General features: G+C 37.0%; 1 protein-coding gene and 1 long non-coding RNA gene across 5 annotated transcripts; both read left to right on the forward strand.

Annotated features, from left to right (window-relative positions):
* The first annotated feature begins 3,188 nt into the window (after positions 1-3,188).
* On the forward strand, positions 3,189-5,519 carry LOC113308001. 4 transcript variants are annotated; one of them, XR_003339437.1, is made up of 5 exons: positions 3,189-3,946; positions 4,204-4,409; positions 4,477-4,598; positions 4,869-5,062; positions 5,163-5,519. It is a non-coding gene; the product is annotated as an uncharacterized LOC113308001 (long non-coding RNA). The 4 variants fall into 4 exon arrangements; XR_003339435.1 differs by having other exon boundaries at positions 3,194-3,946; positions 4,204-4,260; XR_003339438.1 differs by having other exon boundaries at positions 3,197-3,946; positions 4,204-4,260; positions 4,869-4,930.
* Positions 5,520-9,335: 3,816 nt separating this feature from the next.
* LOC113314022 (transcription factor LHW-like) lies at positions 9,336-15,597 on the forward strand. Its single transcript, XM_026562801.1, has 10 exons — positions 9,336-10,117; positions 10,669-10,884; positions 10,971-11,052; positions 11,468-11,509; positions 11,629-11,688; positions 11,983-13,836; positions 13,959-14,060; positions 14,435-14,575; positions 14,670-14,795; positions 14,904-15,597. Exons 1-10 carry the CDS (start codon positions 10,023-10,025, stop codon positions 15,078-15,080), a joined length of 2,895 nt encoding a protein of 964 aa, XP_026418586.1. The 5' UTR covers positions 9,336-10,022; the 3' UTR covers positions 15,081-15,597.
* The last annotated feature ends 403 nt before the right edge of the window (positions 15,598-16,000 follow it).

The following is a 16,000-nucleotide window of genomic DNA, read 5'->3' on the forward strand; positions in this document are numbered from 1 at the left end:
TCCTAATAGCATTACATGCTATTTTCATGCGGAAAGTCCCTTGACTTTGACTTGCCACACGTAGCGAAGTGCTACATGTTTTCCACGAAAACACTCGAGACATCAAACATGTCACAAACTGGGGGATGCTCATCAGGGTATTGGTCTGACGGTTTACAGCGTGCGGCGTGCAATGCGCCCGTTACAAGAAAGTGCCATGAAGTGGGACAATTAGTGGTGGTGAAAAGTAACGGTGTAAACAGATTAATTTCCTTCATCATGGAAGCATAATGCCTGACGGTTACACGAATTCACTTCCTTCATCATGGAAGCATAACGTCTGCCGGTTACACGTTACTCTCCTTAAGATACAAGTCATAAACAACCACACCTTTAGAATCAACTATTCTAGTCTCAACACTCTCTTCGTTTCCCTCCCTAAGACCATCCCTTCTCCTTTACTTTGTGACTGAAGTAAGCCTGGAACGACCATTTCTTGGTTTAGACTAGGATTGTACAGATTGATCTTTCGAATCAAAAGTACTTACGTGCAGTGCATTGTTTAGGGTTTAGATTCGTTTCTCATCTACACACCCAAAATTACCAAAATCAGCAGAAACGGTTCTCAACCACAAATACCTACGTGAAGACTTTTGATACCAATCTGCCTCTAAAAGATAATCCTATTTGATTTCCATTAAGATCAAAGATCAAGGCTCAGAAATCTGTTTGCAATAGACAAAGCTAGCAAACCTCATAAATGCGGAACACTTACACCCATTTAGATGAGAATCCTTGATTCTTTACCACCTCTCAATAACAATTTACAACTTATCAATTAAGAATAGTTTTCAGGTATCTATCTTGTGGAATCACAAAGTCTGAGATGAAGAGAACTTTGCGATTACTATCTATGTTGCCTGAAAGAGATTACGAAAACCTCGATAACAGAAAATCAAGATCAGGATACATGAACTATCAAGGTAAAAGATAGTCATACCTGCCTTCACGAATCCCCAAAGCAAAGTATTTTATTCGTAAACCTAATAATGTTTCACAGAGAAAACTTAGGTCAATAGAGGACGATTCTAGCTATCAAATAGCTAGACACAAAGTGTTGGGGGATTACATTTCCAAGTCGAAAGGACATCTCTATTTATAATTTTTCAATACCGAGGGTTGCTTAGGATTCAAGATAAGATAAATTAAGAATAAATCAAACACTTTCTTTATATGGATGAAACTCTAGTTAGGGTTTCAAGTTAGCATGTGAGAAATCTGTCTTGAAAATTGCATAAAAGAATATACACAGTAATCTAGTTTAGAACCGCGTATAATGACTGTTCTTTTTGGAAAAATGCCTTATATGAATTATAAGAAATTTGATGTTCATTGGAACACTTAAGAATTTAATCATGACACATATACAAGTGTTTAAGTGATAAATAATGTCTTAAGGTGTTTAAGAGTCATATAAATGCTAAAAATATTTTAAAAGTAAGTCTTTGAGCATCTCCTAAATTCTACTGGGACCGTTGGCAAAACGGTTCATGACCCGTAAGACAAGCAAGGTGCTACAGTTCGTGAACTGGTTTCGCTAACCCTATTCAGCTAGAAAACTCAATTGGACTCGGTTCGTGAACCAGGTTCGCCAACTGTTAGCCTTTTACACCAACATGAAAAATTTGATCACCACGGTTCGTGAATCGGGTTTTTGAACTTGCGGTTTCCGAACTGGTTCGCCAACTTTCCTTGTATATTTATGAAACTCAAATATCTATGGTTTGCGAAGTGGTTCGCTAACCTACCCTGAGCCGATATACCAGGAGTTCTGAATTGGTCTCTTTTGATGTTTGAAACGTTCCTGAATGATAAAATCATTTGCATGGGAAATTTTATATTGATCCACAAATTAATTCTTGAGTCCTGTTATTAGGAGGGAAAAAATGGATTTGAGGAGGGAAAGAAATAAGCTAAACTCAAGTTAAAGTTTGGCCAATAAAAACCCAGCGAAAAGTAGTAAATATTTGGAATATGCGAGCCTTACCCTTATTATCCTAACCCTCGTTGGTTGTCTTCTTGGTTTGTCTTCTTCGCTTAAAAAACCCGGACTGAACAACCTCATTTCCTTTGTCGGAGTTCTCCCAAGTGTGATGATTGCTATTTCGGGAAATCAGGGAAGACAACTCGCGAAGTAAGAGAGATAAAAAAAAATATCATGTGTACGTCGTTGATTTACTCAATTCAAATATTATGGGACTGCATCCACCCAGTTGGAGAATGTTCTTTTTTCCGTAGCTTGTGAGGTTGTGAACCAGTACAAGAGTTACAGGTACATCATGAATCTCCATAAACGGATAGGTATGTATTGTTATGTATATATTGTGTTATACCATCGTCCACTGCTCTAATCATGTTTGTTTTTATGTCTTTACTAAGATTTGTATGATAGCTTATGAAAATCAAGATTATTGATGAAATATATCGACAAAAATCTTCAAGGCAATAGCACAGTTTGTGATTACATCTAAATCTAATATTGTCGGTCTAAAACAGGAGCATTGATTTTGATAAAGTATATCGGCAAAATCCTAATCAGGTAAGCTACAATCCTCTGGAAAATGTAACTGATATTCGTCCATACTCATGGTGGCACTCGTGGTAGGACTCGGAAGTCAAAAACTATCTATGGCATCACTGCAATGGTTTTAGCATTCAAAATGAGTACTTATGATGCACTGAACCTCTCTCGCTACACTTGTTAGACGACTGTTCTTAAACATGATCTATTGCAACCATAATTTAGTAAATCTAACTCTAATTAATTTCAAGGACGTTATAGACATTTTAACACTTTCTCAAATGGTCAATCCCTCCTTTGAAATTTTCATTCCCTCCTCGGATCCATTCTTTCCCTCTTAATTGCATGACTCTAATTCTTGAACACTAAAGTGTTTCGAACTAATATTGTTAGAACTGACTCAAAAGCTTTGATGTCAGCCTTTATTTCAAGAAAAATCCCATGGTGGATCATTACAAGATGGAACAAAGTTATTGAATATCTATTAGAATGACACTTCACTCATCTATCTTACAAAAAAGAACGTGTTTTGCCTAATCTGACGGTTCTAAATGCGCGGTTCATGACAATCTACGGCTGCTATTCCTTTAAAAATGCGGAAAAGAGTAGGACATAAATCGTGGATAAAAATACACCCCCTTCTTAGGCCCTCATCCAACGTCTCATATTAAATTTCGACTCCTTTAAATTTTCATGCAATTGCATTTTTAAAGATAAGTTTCCAAAGATAAGACGCCATTAAATCCAATTTTATATCAATTTCCAAAAATAGAGTTCTTATTTATGGTTATGCGCCTTCTCCTCCTTCGATCTACATACATATGATACGTTACGCACATCAGAGAAAATTTCCAAATATAATCTGATTTTTAACCTAATTTCCATAGTAGAGAGTTCTTAACCTAATTTCCATCAATTATTCATACGTTACGGAAAGAAAAATCCCCATTAACAGCTCCATTATTCTGCTAATCGAACTCTGTTCAAATACATAAACCTCATGAGATGTTATCTCCCAAAGGTTCACAATTGCTTCTTCACCATAATCTTCAAGATTAATCGGGAAATACTCGACTCTATATTCCATAAGTTTGATTATGGGCATTTTTAATTTGTTATTTTTTCTGAAATGTTCCTTTGATTTAGTTGTTTGAATCGATTGGTGTTTTTTTTTTTCTCGGTTGAATCGATTGGGTTTGCCAATCAATCTGTGGAGATGCTCAACTTCATAAACCTCAAAGACCAAACGTTCTCATTTTGTCTCTTCACCTTACTATGTGCGTTTTTTATTTGTTAGTTTTTCTTAAATTTGATTTTATTTCTCAATCTTTTGATGTATTGATGCAGATTTTTGGATATTGAGAAAACAGCTACCATCCATCTCAGGTAAGTTACTTAAGTCAACACTAAATTACCCATCTTCCTTTGTTGAGTTTGTCAGATACTATCTACGTTTCCATCCACTTCTCTATAAATTTTGAACCGTGTTCAAGTGTCATTCTTCAATGTTTTTGTTATATGTAAATTGTTTGTAATTGCTCTTAGATTTGGCCAAGCTTGGAATTGAAGTTTATGTTTAAGTTGGGTGTATACTTCTATCATACTGATTGGTTATGTTTTCACTCTGTAATTTTTTTTATAAGTTCCAAGACTACCAGCTTCCATCAAAAGAACAAAGGGCATTAGTTAATTAGAGAAAGGTAATTTGTCTTTTGGTTGTATCCCCTTCTTCGGTGTCCGATTCAAACATCTAGGAAGGAAAAATATGAAGTTGGAGAGCGATATTACAAATATATTCAGTTTCAAGTGAAAAAACTGTATATTAAGCATCATCCGGTTTGCTTGTTAGGTAGAATCCTTATCTTTTATCATTGGGCTTATTCCATGAAACTTATTGTTGAAAATGATTTCTGCAGGTTTTGTAAGTAAAAGTCTGGATTAAGTTATAGAGCTGGGTGCTGACATATATTTGGGTGATTGTTGGAGAATAGATGCGACATACTCTTGATTTGTACCATCCAGTTTCGTTGGTGCAATGGTAAGGCTATCTCTGAAAACATTAATATATGATTTGTGGTGCGTCGATGTAAAAATAGTTACATTTGCTAAGAAATCCTTGCCGACATAACATGCAATACTCCCATTTCAGAGTTCATTTTGATTGCTGCGTCCATGTAATGTTGATTGCATTGTTGCTGATCAACTAGCTAGGAGTTGCACTGATTAGTTGTTTTATTGTTAACATTTGGGTTGTTATCATAAAGCCATCAACCGTTTAATTAATTGATCTTGCTTGCTTTTGGTATAGGTTGTTATCCTCTCAAATCGCTCATTGTCCCCAAGGATCCAGTCCGTTGATGATCCTTTTATGTATTGCTACTGAAAACCTGTAATTCATTGCAGTTATTTGTTGTGGGGCCTGATTTTTGATTCTACCTTCTTGAATCTTGATTTTCTTATATGTGAATTTCATTACACGTCGCTTTAAAGGAAGGAAAAAGTGTATGATCATGTACTTTTATTTGTAGTATAATTTCTTTGCAATATTATCTTTGAAGTTGATAGGCTAGATTGATTAACTATTTTCTTCTATGTTTACCAGGTGGTGGAGAGATAAGGACGGGATCTAATGTTTACAGAAAGTGACTGGTGCTGTTAATCTTTGAAGTTGACTGGTGCTGTTAATTTTTGACAATTTGTCGTCATTCATGTGAACCTTAGGTTCTTTTAATTCTTGAAGTTTGATTTAGGAAAAATATAGAGAACAGAAAGTGTTTTAAAAATCTGAATCTGGGGAGTAATGTTTCATTTGTGTGACCTTGAAGATGGATGGACTTGGTGGCGTTTGTTAGCTGTGGGAAGATAAAGATTAAGGTTCAATTATTTGGAAATGTTGTTTCCGGTTGAACTTATTTTTGTGTATCTATGATTGAAATGGAAAATGCGAAATTTTGTAATAGTCTCAAAATATACTGGATAATTACCAGGATCGATAACTACCCGTTATTTTTATCGGGTCCGGATCCATGAAAATTGGAACCGGATCCCGAAATGACCGAAATAATAGGGTCTGGTTATGGGTCCTATGATATCCGGGATCCAGAAAAAATAGGCCATAAAAGTGTAGCGAAGTAAGCCCAGTATTTTTTAAAAAAATGGGGAAAAAAAGTAAGGCCAAGCATTATGGCGAAAGATTTCCCTTCGCTATAGTTTAAGTGTAGCGAAATCTAACTTGCTACAATTAAACGTTGATCACATTTGATACACTTTGTAATGTAGAGAAATCAGACGAAAATTCAGTTACGGTGTGCCTTTTTACTTTATGGACACTCAGTTTCCGTTTTTCAGTTGAAATGGATACTCAGTATTTGTTCGACCTTTTTTCGTTTAAACTGCACTCACACCCGATTTTAACCATCCATCATTCTCAACGACTATTTTTTCTTGGCCGGATCCCAACGGTTATTTTTCAAAATTTGAGAAAAATGTCTATAAATACAAACCCTTTTAATTTTCACAATTGCTAAAAGGGTTACCGGAATTAGCAGGGTTACCGTTTCATATAAGACAAAAGAGTTACATCTGATCCTGACCGTCGGATCACTCAAACGGTACCCCCTACCAATTCCGTTAACCCCCTTTAGCAATCATGTTAATTCTATGCAAACGGATACTCAGTATCCTTTTAGTGTCAATGCACTGACTTAAATGGATACCGAGTATCCGTTTGTCACGAAAGTCTACTGGATGTTTATACTCCAGAAACGGATACTTAGTATCCATTTGGGTCAAGTCAACACATTGACTTAATTATACGGATACTGAGTATCCGTTTGACACTATTTAAACGATACTGAGCTTTTGTGTAGTGTAGCTAAGGAATAAAAATACACCATAGTGAAATTGTCCTGAGACCCATATCCCCTAGCTTCAAATATGCTATAGCTAAGGGAAATGACACTCTATAGTGCTTGGCCTAAGAAAATAATAAGAACATTATATTAAATTTTGCAAATTTTCCAAAAAGACAAGAGAACATTATTGTGTCATATGAATTGATAACATCCCATTTTACACTAACGCATACACAATTCCAGGCCGTTACGACACGGGTCATAATCTAGTAGTTATAGAGAGATAAATTTTTCAACGGATGCTTTGGCAAAAAGAGGCTCAGGCTCGGTAGGAGGGGAGAAGAGAATTTATAATAGTCAATCAAATTTTATTACACTGGAATCTCCTGATTTTCCTTATTACATATTCAGTTAGCCTGTATTAGTGATGGATTGTTTTTGTTTTCATTTATTTCTCTAAAAAATGAGTGAAATTGTAACCTTTGGAATATTTTGAGTTATTATAAATAAAATTAATATTACCAAGCAAAAAAATAAATAAAGGTACTTGTTACATACAAAAATGACACATAAAATGGAGAATTTTTATGCAGTAACGAAGATTTTGGGTGTTAGCCAACCGCTGACTCCGCCCAGCATCCACTATAGGAGAATGCTTGAGAACCACCCGATATGATTCTCAATAATTAAGACTTTAAAAGTTAAGCTAATTAGAAAAGCTAAGCCTAAATTATAGGGCTTGAGTATACGCATACTTCTTAAACGCAGCAATTTAATGATGCTTAATCATGGTATAGCTAGCTGGGGTCTTTGTTTGTAGTGATATAAATTATTCTTAAAGTTACCCAAATCTATGCTTTTCAAACAATTCAAAATAGGAAGATTCTTGATAGGTCTCGTTAATTAATGCTCCCTACTTTCATAAGTTAGATCGAACTCCTCTGGTTTTTCATACTGGCAAATGGCAATGTGATCTAGAATCAAGATTTCTTGGTCCCCACCCAGAAGAATTGATTGATGGGTCATTTATCAACAAACCCTAAATACTCTTTCACACAGAACGACATTTATTAAATTAAATGAATAAACCAACCTTATTTTTAAGAAAAGGTATAATAAAAATTTAAGAACCAACAAAAAGAGGATTATTGAAAATATTTTTGATTATCACATAAAGAGAGTTTTAAGACAATACCTGGCGATTGTCAGCCAAAAACAACAGTGTACCACATTTGCATAGAAAAGGTTCCATCTCACAGAAAAAGAATAGATTGGATTAACATAATCCTTCTAGTATAATAATATATTGAAAACGAATACTAGTATTATAAATTATCCCTGTATAGGAAATTAATAATTAAATGTGACATTCAAGAATATACTCTGAACCCCCTTGATTTTCAAAATATTTTTCTAAAGCTGTTCTTTTGTGTGGCTGGGGCTTCATTCGTTTGTCTACTAATTTGACCAAACTCTTTCCCACAGTCAGTCAGGGTTGATTATGGACAAGAGCGTCCATGGTGGTCGATCAAACCTATAACTATGGTCCAGAGACGAGACACAGCGGAACAGAGTAAAGATTAAAAATCGGACCAAAATCAAATTCCAGACTATATTTGGTCTGGGACCAAGACCAAAACTATATATAGTCGAGCGAATGTATAATGTTCGTTTGTCATCGGGCGGGTATATAGTGTGATCCTGTTGATGAGGCGTGCATATATTGTGATCGTGGTGATGGGGCGGGCATATAATGTGATCCTCATGAGGCGTACATATGAAGTTCGCCTGATGGCTGATGGGGCGTGCATATAATGTGATCTTGGTGATGGGGCGGGCATATAATGTGATCCTGGTGATGGGCGGGCATATAATGTGATCCTAGTGTATATTTTTTCCTAGCGACCAAATTTGCTCTTCCACCCTAGTGTAACACCACGGACTAAATTTAAATTTGGTCGTTTTTTCTGGTCTTTGGTCTTTGGTTATAATCGCACCACTGCAGTTGCTCTTAGAAACTTGATGACATCTGTAGAGAATTACTATAATAGCTTGGTAATGGGGTGCTCTTATGTTGCTGTTGCGTGGAGTCATGCCTACCCGGGATCCAGCAACCCCTAAATTCAAGAAATGTCGTGTTTTTATGAACATAGTTAAACTTCCATAATTCCTTTTTATGAAACTCTTCATGGAAAAATTCCAGAAGATACAGCCTTAGTAGAATTTCATGCTTTTTCCCGGAATGAAATTTTTGTTCGGGACCGCTAGAATTACTCATTTTCAACGGGAAATTTTCACGACCTACGTGACATTACTAATTAAACTTTGATGGAAAAAACAAGCGTATATTTTGGATTTAAGTCCTGTTTAAAGATTTTGCAAGTTCTGAGTCCCTCTTATTATCAAAAGAATATAATGCCCTTTAACTTCAGCCTACTTCTACATTCAACTGTTGATCACCACTTAAGGTGGAGCTTTTGCTTGACCCAATTCGAAAAGTAATAGAAATGATTTGAGAACATGTATTGGGACATCTTTACCCAACTCGTAATACACGTGTGGTTGAATTACACATCTAGATAAAGGACCACAAAATTAAGGGTCCATTCGACAATTAACCCCCAAATAAAGAGGTGCCGTTACAAAATCCCGATAAACAACAAAATACGAGTAGTTGTTTACGTGGCGAAACGAATTGGTTTTCTCAGTAAATAATCTGAAAAGAAAGGGTACTTGATATTTACGTCAGCAAGACAGTCACTTCCCACTAACAGCATCAGATAAAGGGAAAATATAAAAGCCAAAAGGTAAAACCACAAGACGACAAATTTAAAACAAACAGTGGCACACAGTCGTAATTTCAGTGAACCTCACGCCTTCTTTAAGTCGTTTGATGCTTAGAAATCAATTGCGATAAATGAGAGGCGCACTTTAGCACTGTTCTTCTTGCATCTCAGAGAATCACAAAAGCAGGGAAAGAAACAAAAGAGAGCAAGAGAAAGTGAAGACGACTGCACCAACCCCCACGGAGACACACAGAGAGCTTCAGAGAGATAGAGAAAGACGAATATTTGCTTAGATTTTGTATCTGGGTTTTGTTTAAAACTGTGAAATATTCATTTTTTGAGGTTAAAAATCATGAATGGAAGTAAGTTAATGGATGCTTATGAGGCTAGAGATTGTGGGATAGTGTAGGGAGTTTCCTGCAAAACCCACTTTACAAATTTCTTCAGTCTTTTTTGCTAACTCAGTTCCGTGTTCTTTCTATTTCTTTCTTTCGTCTCTTTTTCGGTTTCTGTAAGTACTAAATGGGTTGTCGTAAAATGATTGCTGGAAATCTGGAGCCTGCAAGAAAAAGAAGTGGTGGATTAAGAACGAAACAAGCTGGGAGAGGATCTTGCCGTGGAAGTTAGACTTTTTATTAGTTAACGCCGGGATAATGTACTCTACTGTCCGGCACTGAAAAATCAAAAAGCTAGTTTTTCTTCTCTTTTTTCTTTTGACTGTTCTTTTGGTACTATCTCTCTACTTGGTTGTATCTATCTCTGGTTTTCTCTTCACCGCCGCCACCACCACCACCACCTGAAGTGAAACCTATCATCATCATCATGGCAAGTTTTCTCAAGGAGGCTTTGAGATGTCTTTGTGGAGATAATCAATGGTCTTATGCTATTTTTTGGAAGATGGGTATTCATAATCCAAGGTCAGTAATCAGTTCACTACATTCCCCTTTTCTACCTTCAATTATGTTTTTGTTCCAATTTTGTGATTTTAATTAAATTTGGTCTCTTTTTAGAGAAACTATTGGAGATTGTTTTGTTCCTTAGTGGTGACTTTTTATCTTTTTTTGAATCTCTCTGTGATACTTGGTGTCTTTTTTTCTTTCTTTCTCTTTAACCTATTTTTGGAATGTTGTATTTGTTTGGTTTTGTCTTTGAGCATCTTAAGTTTACAAAAGTAGATTTTTATATGATTATTCTGGCAAGTGAACTTCATTTAAACTGAATTCTTATGTCATATCAATCTAACAAAAATATGAGAAAATTATTTAAAATTTGATTCTTCCAGTTATCATTTATGATGATGATCCCCCCAAAAAAAATAGTCCAAGAAGAGTCAACATATTAAATCTTAAAACCCATTAATTTTTGTTCTTTTTATTTTGTTGGATATTATTCCTGGGTTGTTGGTGCTCAATTGTTACATTATACTGTTGAAAGCACACTCGTTGATGATATTGTTGTGATGTTTCAGGCTTTTAGTTTGGGAAGAATTTCACTATGAGCCCATGGGCAGTTCTTCTCTACCGGGGATTGAGAGTACAGATTTGCTTCTGAAAGAGTGGGAAGGGCTTTTGAATTCTCTTGAGAATAGTAACCTTCCTCAGCTTGGATGTCAAACGGAGGACAAAGTATCTTTGCTCATGAACAAGATGATGATTAATAACCAGATCAATGTTGTAGGACAAGGGTATATGTTAATTTATTTGTTTTCTCATATTTCGAGTTAACTGAGTATATAAGCTCAAATGCTCTTATTTCAAATATGGGTCTCAGGATTGTCGGCCGCGCTGCTTTTATGGGAATGCATCAATGGATTCTTAGAGATAACTGCATGGTGGAAGGTTATCCATCAGAGGTATAGCTCAAAGCTCCTCTTTTGCTTTTAATATTTCAAGTATTGCCCTATGTGTATGCAGTTCTAAAATAGCAGAGTTGAACGTTTCAATTTGAAATTTGAGTAATGATGCCTGGACGATTTCAAAAGTTGAGTTTGTAAGAAACTATTCTTTCTTCGAAATCATCCTATTGCAATTTGAAACAATCACTTGCTCAGTTGCTCTAAAGCTTATTTGTTAGGCACCAAAACATGTATATATTAGTATACAATATCCCATGAAAAAGAGTGTTCTAACTTCACTGAGAATGTAAGAGTGAAAATTGGTTCTTTTTCTTGCTTAATTTTCTTTTTGAGTGTTACTGCATTTGTAAAGTAAAATATAATTTTTCTGAAAAGTCTCATCTGATATCTCTCCTTTTCTCGCAACTTCTAGGTCTTGGTTGAGGTGCAGCACCAATTTTCAGCTGGCATGAAGGTGTGTGTGGCTTATGCTTTCTTCTTGTTTTGCTAATGTTTCCCGATTCTTCTTCTTTCCTTACGAGATTTAGTTCATTATTCAAACTGTTTTATTTATTAAAGATGATTGTTTTGCAGACGCTTGCTGTAATTCCTGTGCTTCCACATGGTGTTGTTCAACTTGGATCCACATTGACAGTAAGTTTTCTTGCCACGAAGCAACTAAATAGAATACCTTGACCTGGTTATTAGGCTACCTCCCTCTAGTCCTTAACCAATATTCTCTCTTCAATTATATTCCTCTTAGATTGTGCACTATCCTAAATTCCGCCTCTGATGATACGGCAATTCATTTCTGCATTTTTAGAAACTGACATGCTTGTTGGATGTATCTTCTATGTTCTGCTTGTTTTTAGTACATCAGAAAAACCCCATCCATCAGTTCACTTGTTGGGAAAATTAGAACGTTCTTTTGTTGCCTGTTGAATGCAGGTTATGGAAAACACAGGGTTTGTGAACGACGTGAAGAGTTTATTTGCACACCTGGGCAGTGTTCCTGGTGCTCTTTCGTCTGATACTTACAATACAAAATGCCCAGGGTTGGAGTTTGGACCACCTGCCTTGATTGGACAACCCGTCTCTGTAGACCTGTCTGGCTATTTCTCTTCTCCACCGACCAGGTCTGTACCATTCATGGGTGCTGGTTTCTACCATCAGAACTCCACATTCCAGGCTTCGAGATTTGGTAGTCAACCTTCTCGTTCTATTCCTGTGCAAGTTGAAAGCAATTCACAATTGCAACCAAATTCAAGCCAGCTAGCCGCTACGACCAACACTCATCGTGACAGCTCCCAGATAAAGAATCCAGTTGTGAGGCAAAACAACCATCTCAAAAAAGAAACTGAAACTAGAGAAATTGGAGCCAAAGTAATCCTCTGTGGTACAAAAGCATCACTAAACAAGCAACTGACCCCTAATAATTCAAGTACCAGACCCAGTCCCCAATTTAACGAATCAAGTTCATCTTCCAGTAACCTTACTTTCATTCCACACCAACAGATCTTGCCAGGCGTCGGGCTTCAGGAACCTGTTAGTAACAACTTATCCAGTTCAACTAACAATAGTAATTCTCAACATGGTAACAATAAAGGCTCAATCCATAATTCTCTCGAAGATTCCTTTCCAAAATCATTGTTTGGTGAAAGCAAAGCTCTTGATGCTGGAATTGATATTCCAACACTTTCTTCGCCTCCGGGTTATTGTCCTATCACTTATGGATCAGCTAAGAGTACTTCACATCTGAAGGCACTTCAACTTAATACTTCCGCTTCAGATATAGCACCCGTACCCAGCCACCAAGATTGGTCAAGCAGCAGTGGCACACTTCCCAGGGTACCTACTGCAAGTCGTCCCTCTACAAGTGATAATTATAATTGGAATGCGGGGAAACAGTTAATTGATAATGATTTATTTCAGTCTCTTAACATCCTTTCATCCAATCCAGATGAGTGCATTTCCAGGTCTTCATTGGTGTCCAATATAAGTCATGATCGTCGGGCGAGTAGTACAGAGCATAGCAATGAGATTCCTGGTCTCTGTAATACCGTTTATGGAGACGCACATGCCCAACCTCCTTCAGGAGATGGCTTATTTGATATCTTGGGTATAGATCTGAAAAGTGGAAAGAATTTTGGCAGCTGGGAGGACTCGCTGACTCGTGTGGTAGATTCCAACATGTATAGTGCAAGATTGGATGTTTCCAAATGCATTACGCAAACAGATGTGATTTCTGATATTCGTGCGATGAACGATGAGATCTCAGAGAGTGGCATCTTCTCTGACACTGCACCGGACCATCTATTGGATGCAGTAGTTTCCAAGGTTCACCCTGGCGCTAAGCATATAATAGATGATGATATGTCTTGCTGGACAACGTTAACAAAAATAAGTAGCTCTTCAGTTCCTTCTGTTTCCATGTCATGCACACAGGTTGGAGTGCCAGACCAGAATCAGGGTAATATTTATGGTTTCTCTCCATCTCTCCCTAGGTCACATATAGCAGGCCCAAGCTCTTTCATATCTGGATGTTCAAAGACTAGTGTCGGGGAGGCTTCTCAAATCAGTTCCATGTATGGGTCTCAAACCAGGTTACTGGTTGAGGATCATCAGAATGTAATGTGTGAGACAAGTGTTTCAACTGCACATTCTAAAAAGCCTCAGGAAACAGGGAAAACAAATCGCAAAAGGTTAAGACCTGGAGAGAATCCTAGACCTAGGCCCAAAGATCGTCAGATGATCCAAGACCGCGTGAAGGAGTTGCGTGAAATAGTACCTAATGGAGGAAAGGTGACTTGTTTTTTTTATATGTTTCTTTGTTACAATTAAGAACTGCTTTTCTCATCTTGTTTCTTGTTTTTCGGTCATTATTTTATGCTAATTCTACCATTAAATATTATTATGTCAAACAGTGTAGCATCGATGCTCTTCTGGAGCGTACCATCAAGCACATGCTTTTCTTGCAAAGCGTGACAAAACATGCCAATGATCTAAAACAAACCGGAGAGTCAAAGGTGTGAGATTATCCATTTTTGTTTTGTAATTCAAAGGCTAATGTAATGTCATTCCATCCTATTGAAGAACCAAAACTTAATTATAGTACATGAATGTTTAGCTGGTGCAATATATATAAATTATGTTACACTCAACGGTGTCTTATGAAGTGCATATTGGAGAGGCAAACATTTGATCAGCACTGTGTATAAGTTTGTATAGCATGCTATATCTTGGGTAGGCAGATTCTTTAATGTAATAGAGAGTGCTACTCAACATATTACTGCACAAGTAGATCGTGAAACTTTACTGATATAGGACTTGATATATCTGTCTTTAAGGAACATATGTGACCTTCTATCATGTCGTGTTTTGTTGCCGCAAGAATTTACAGATTATTAGCAAGGATGGTGGCTTGCGCTCCAAGGACAGCTTTGAGGGGGGAGCAACATGGGCATTTGAAGTAGGTTCACAGTCAATGGTCTGCCCAATCATTGTTGAGGATTTAAATCTACCTCGTCAAATGCTTGTGGAGGTAAATATTGCCCTGTCACTTTGTCCAGAAGCTGTATTCTCTGGTGCTCCATAAATTCCAACTTATTAAATTTCTCTGTGCCTTCCTTCCGCAGATGCTGTGCGAAGAACAAGGTTTCTTTCTGGAAATAGCTGATATTATTAGAGGATTAGGGTTGACCATATTAAAGGGGGTAATGGAAGCTCGTAACAATAAGGTCTGGGTGCGTTTCACAGTAGAGGTAATACATCTACAGTAGTTCACCCCCAACTTAGAATATCCAATTCTTTAACAGTTACTATCATCTTCAAAAACAAAAAGTAACTGAAATATGGCTTATTGTGTTCAGGCAAATAGGGATGTTACTAGGATGGAAATATTTCTTGCACTTGTTCATCTGTTAGAACAAGCCGTGAAGGGCAGTACAGCGGCACCCAAGGACGTTGCTGCCATCAAAATGGTTGCCCATGATCCTTCCCATCAATCTGCTATACCTGCAACTGGTCAGTCCAATAGCTTGAACTGAATGGCTACTAATTCGTTAATCTGGACATGTTGCGAGTTGCCATGTAGCTTCTTTGCCATAACTATCATGGATCCAGTCTCTTTGTGGCAGCTCTGGTCGAGCGCTTTTTGGTGATGTATTTTATGCAAATGTGCTCCTGACTGTTGGCCTAACTTGGTATCTATGAGAGCTTTTTTAGTTAGTGTTGAAGCTCCTCAATACCTTTTGATATGGAACAACTGGTGCTTTCCAGAAAAGTGGTAATCTGCAATTCCTGGTGGCATCAAACATCCTAATAATATCTTTATGGGATAACCTAAAATTCTCTCAGGTGTGGCTGGGTTGTCAGTTTGTTCTTCTTTTTACTAGGGGGGGTTGTAATTGGGTGTTCATAAGAGTGGAGATCGTGTGCTATAAATGTAGAAAATATAGGGGGGTAATTTGGGTGAGGCATGGGGGGTACTAAAAAAGATGCATGGATAAATTAAGGGTCAAGGTGTATATTTTTATGAAGCTCAACTTTGGACATGCTTTTTATGTTTGGTGTGGCATGTAGGAGTATATTTTTTTTTCTACTTCCACCATGTTTGTTTGCATCTGACTCGCAATCTGAATCCGGGTCGACCCTGACTTGTTGCGAGTCAGATGTTAACCTGTTTGTTTCACAATTTGAGTTAGATCTGACTCAGATAAAATCTCTAACTTAGACTCGTTTGAGTCTGGTAACAAACTACTCTTGACTCATTGGACAAGTCACCGATTCTCGTATTTTTGAGTCAGTTGAATCAAATCTGACTAAAAAATAATAAATCAAACATATTGAATCAAATTTGATTCAGTCAGGTGATTTTTCTCGAATCCAGACAACTCAGCTATGAGCAAACAAAGTGTTCATCAGCTATGAGCAAACAAAGTGTTCATCCAAGTTATGTTGTCTTGTG

Source organism: Papaver somniferum, chromosome 9, assembly GCF_003573695.1.
Source record: "Papaver somniferum cultivar HN1 chromosome 9, ASM357369v1, whole genome shotgun sequence".
In the NCBI taxonomy this organism is placed as follows: domain Eukaryota; kingdom Viridiplantae; phylum Streptophyta; class Magnoliopsida; order Ranunculales; family Papaveraceae; genus Papaver; species Papaver somniferum.

What these genes read in the sequence shown, in the direction of transcription:
- LOC113314022 (XM_026562801.1), top strand. Translation starts at nt 10,023, where the DNA reads ATGGCAAGTTTTCTCAAGGAGGCTTTGAGATGTCTTTGTGGAGATAAT. An exon ending in ATGGGTATTCATAATCCAAG is followed by an intron (nt 10,118 to 10,668) that starts GTCAGTAATCAG and finishes GTGATGTTTCAG; the next exon opens with GCTTTTAGTTTGGGAAGAAT. An exon ending in AACTTGGATCCACATTGACA is followed by an intron (nt 11,689 to 11,982) that starts GTAAGTTTTCTT and finishes TGTTGAATGCAG; the next exon opens with GTTATGGAAAACACAGGGTT.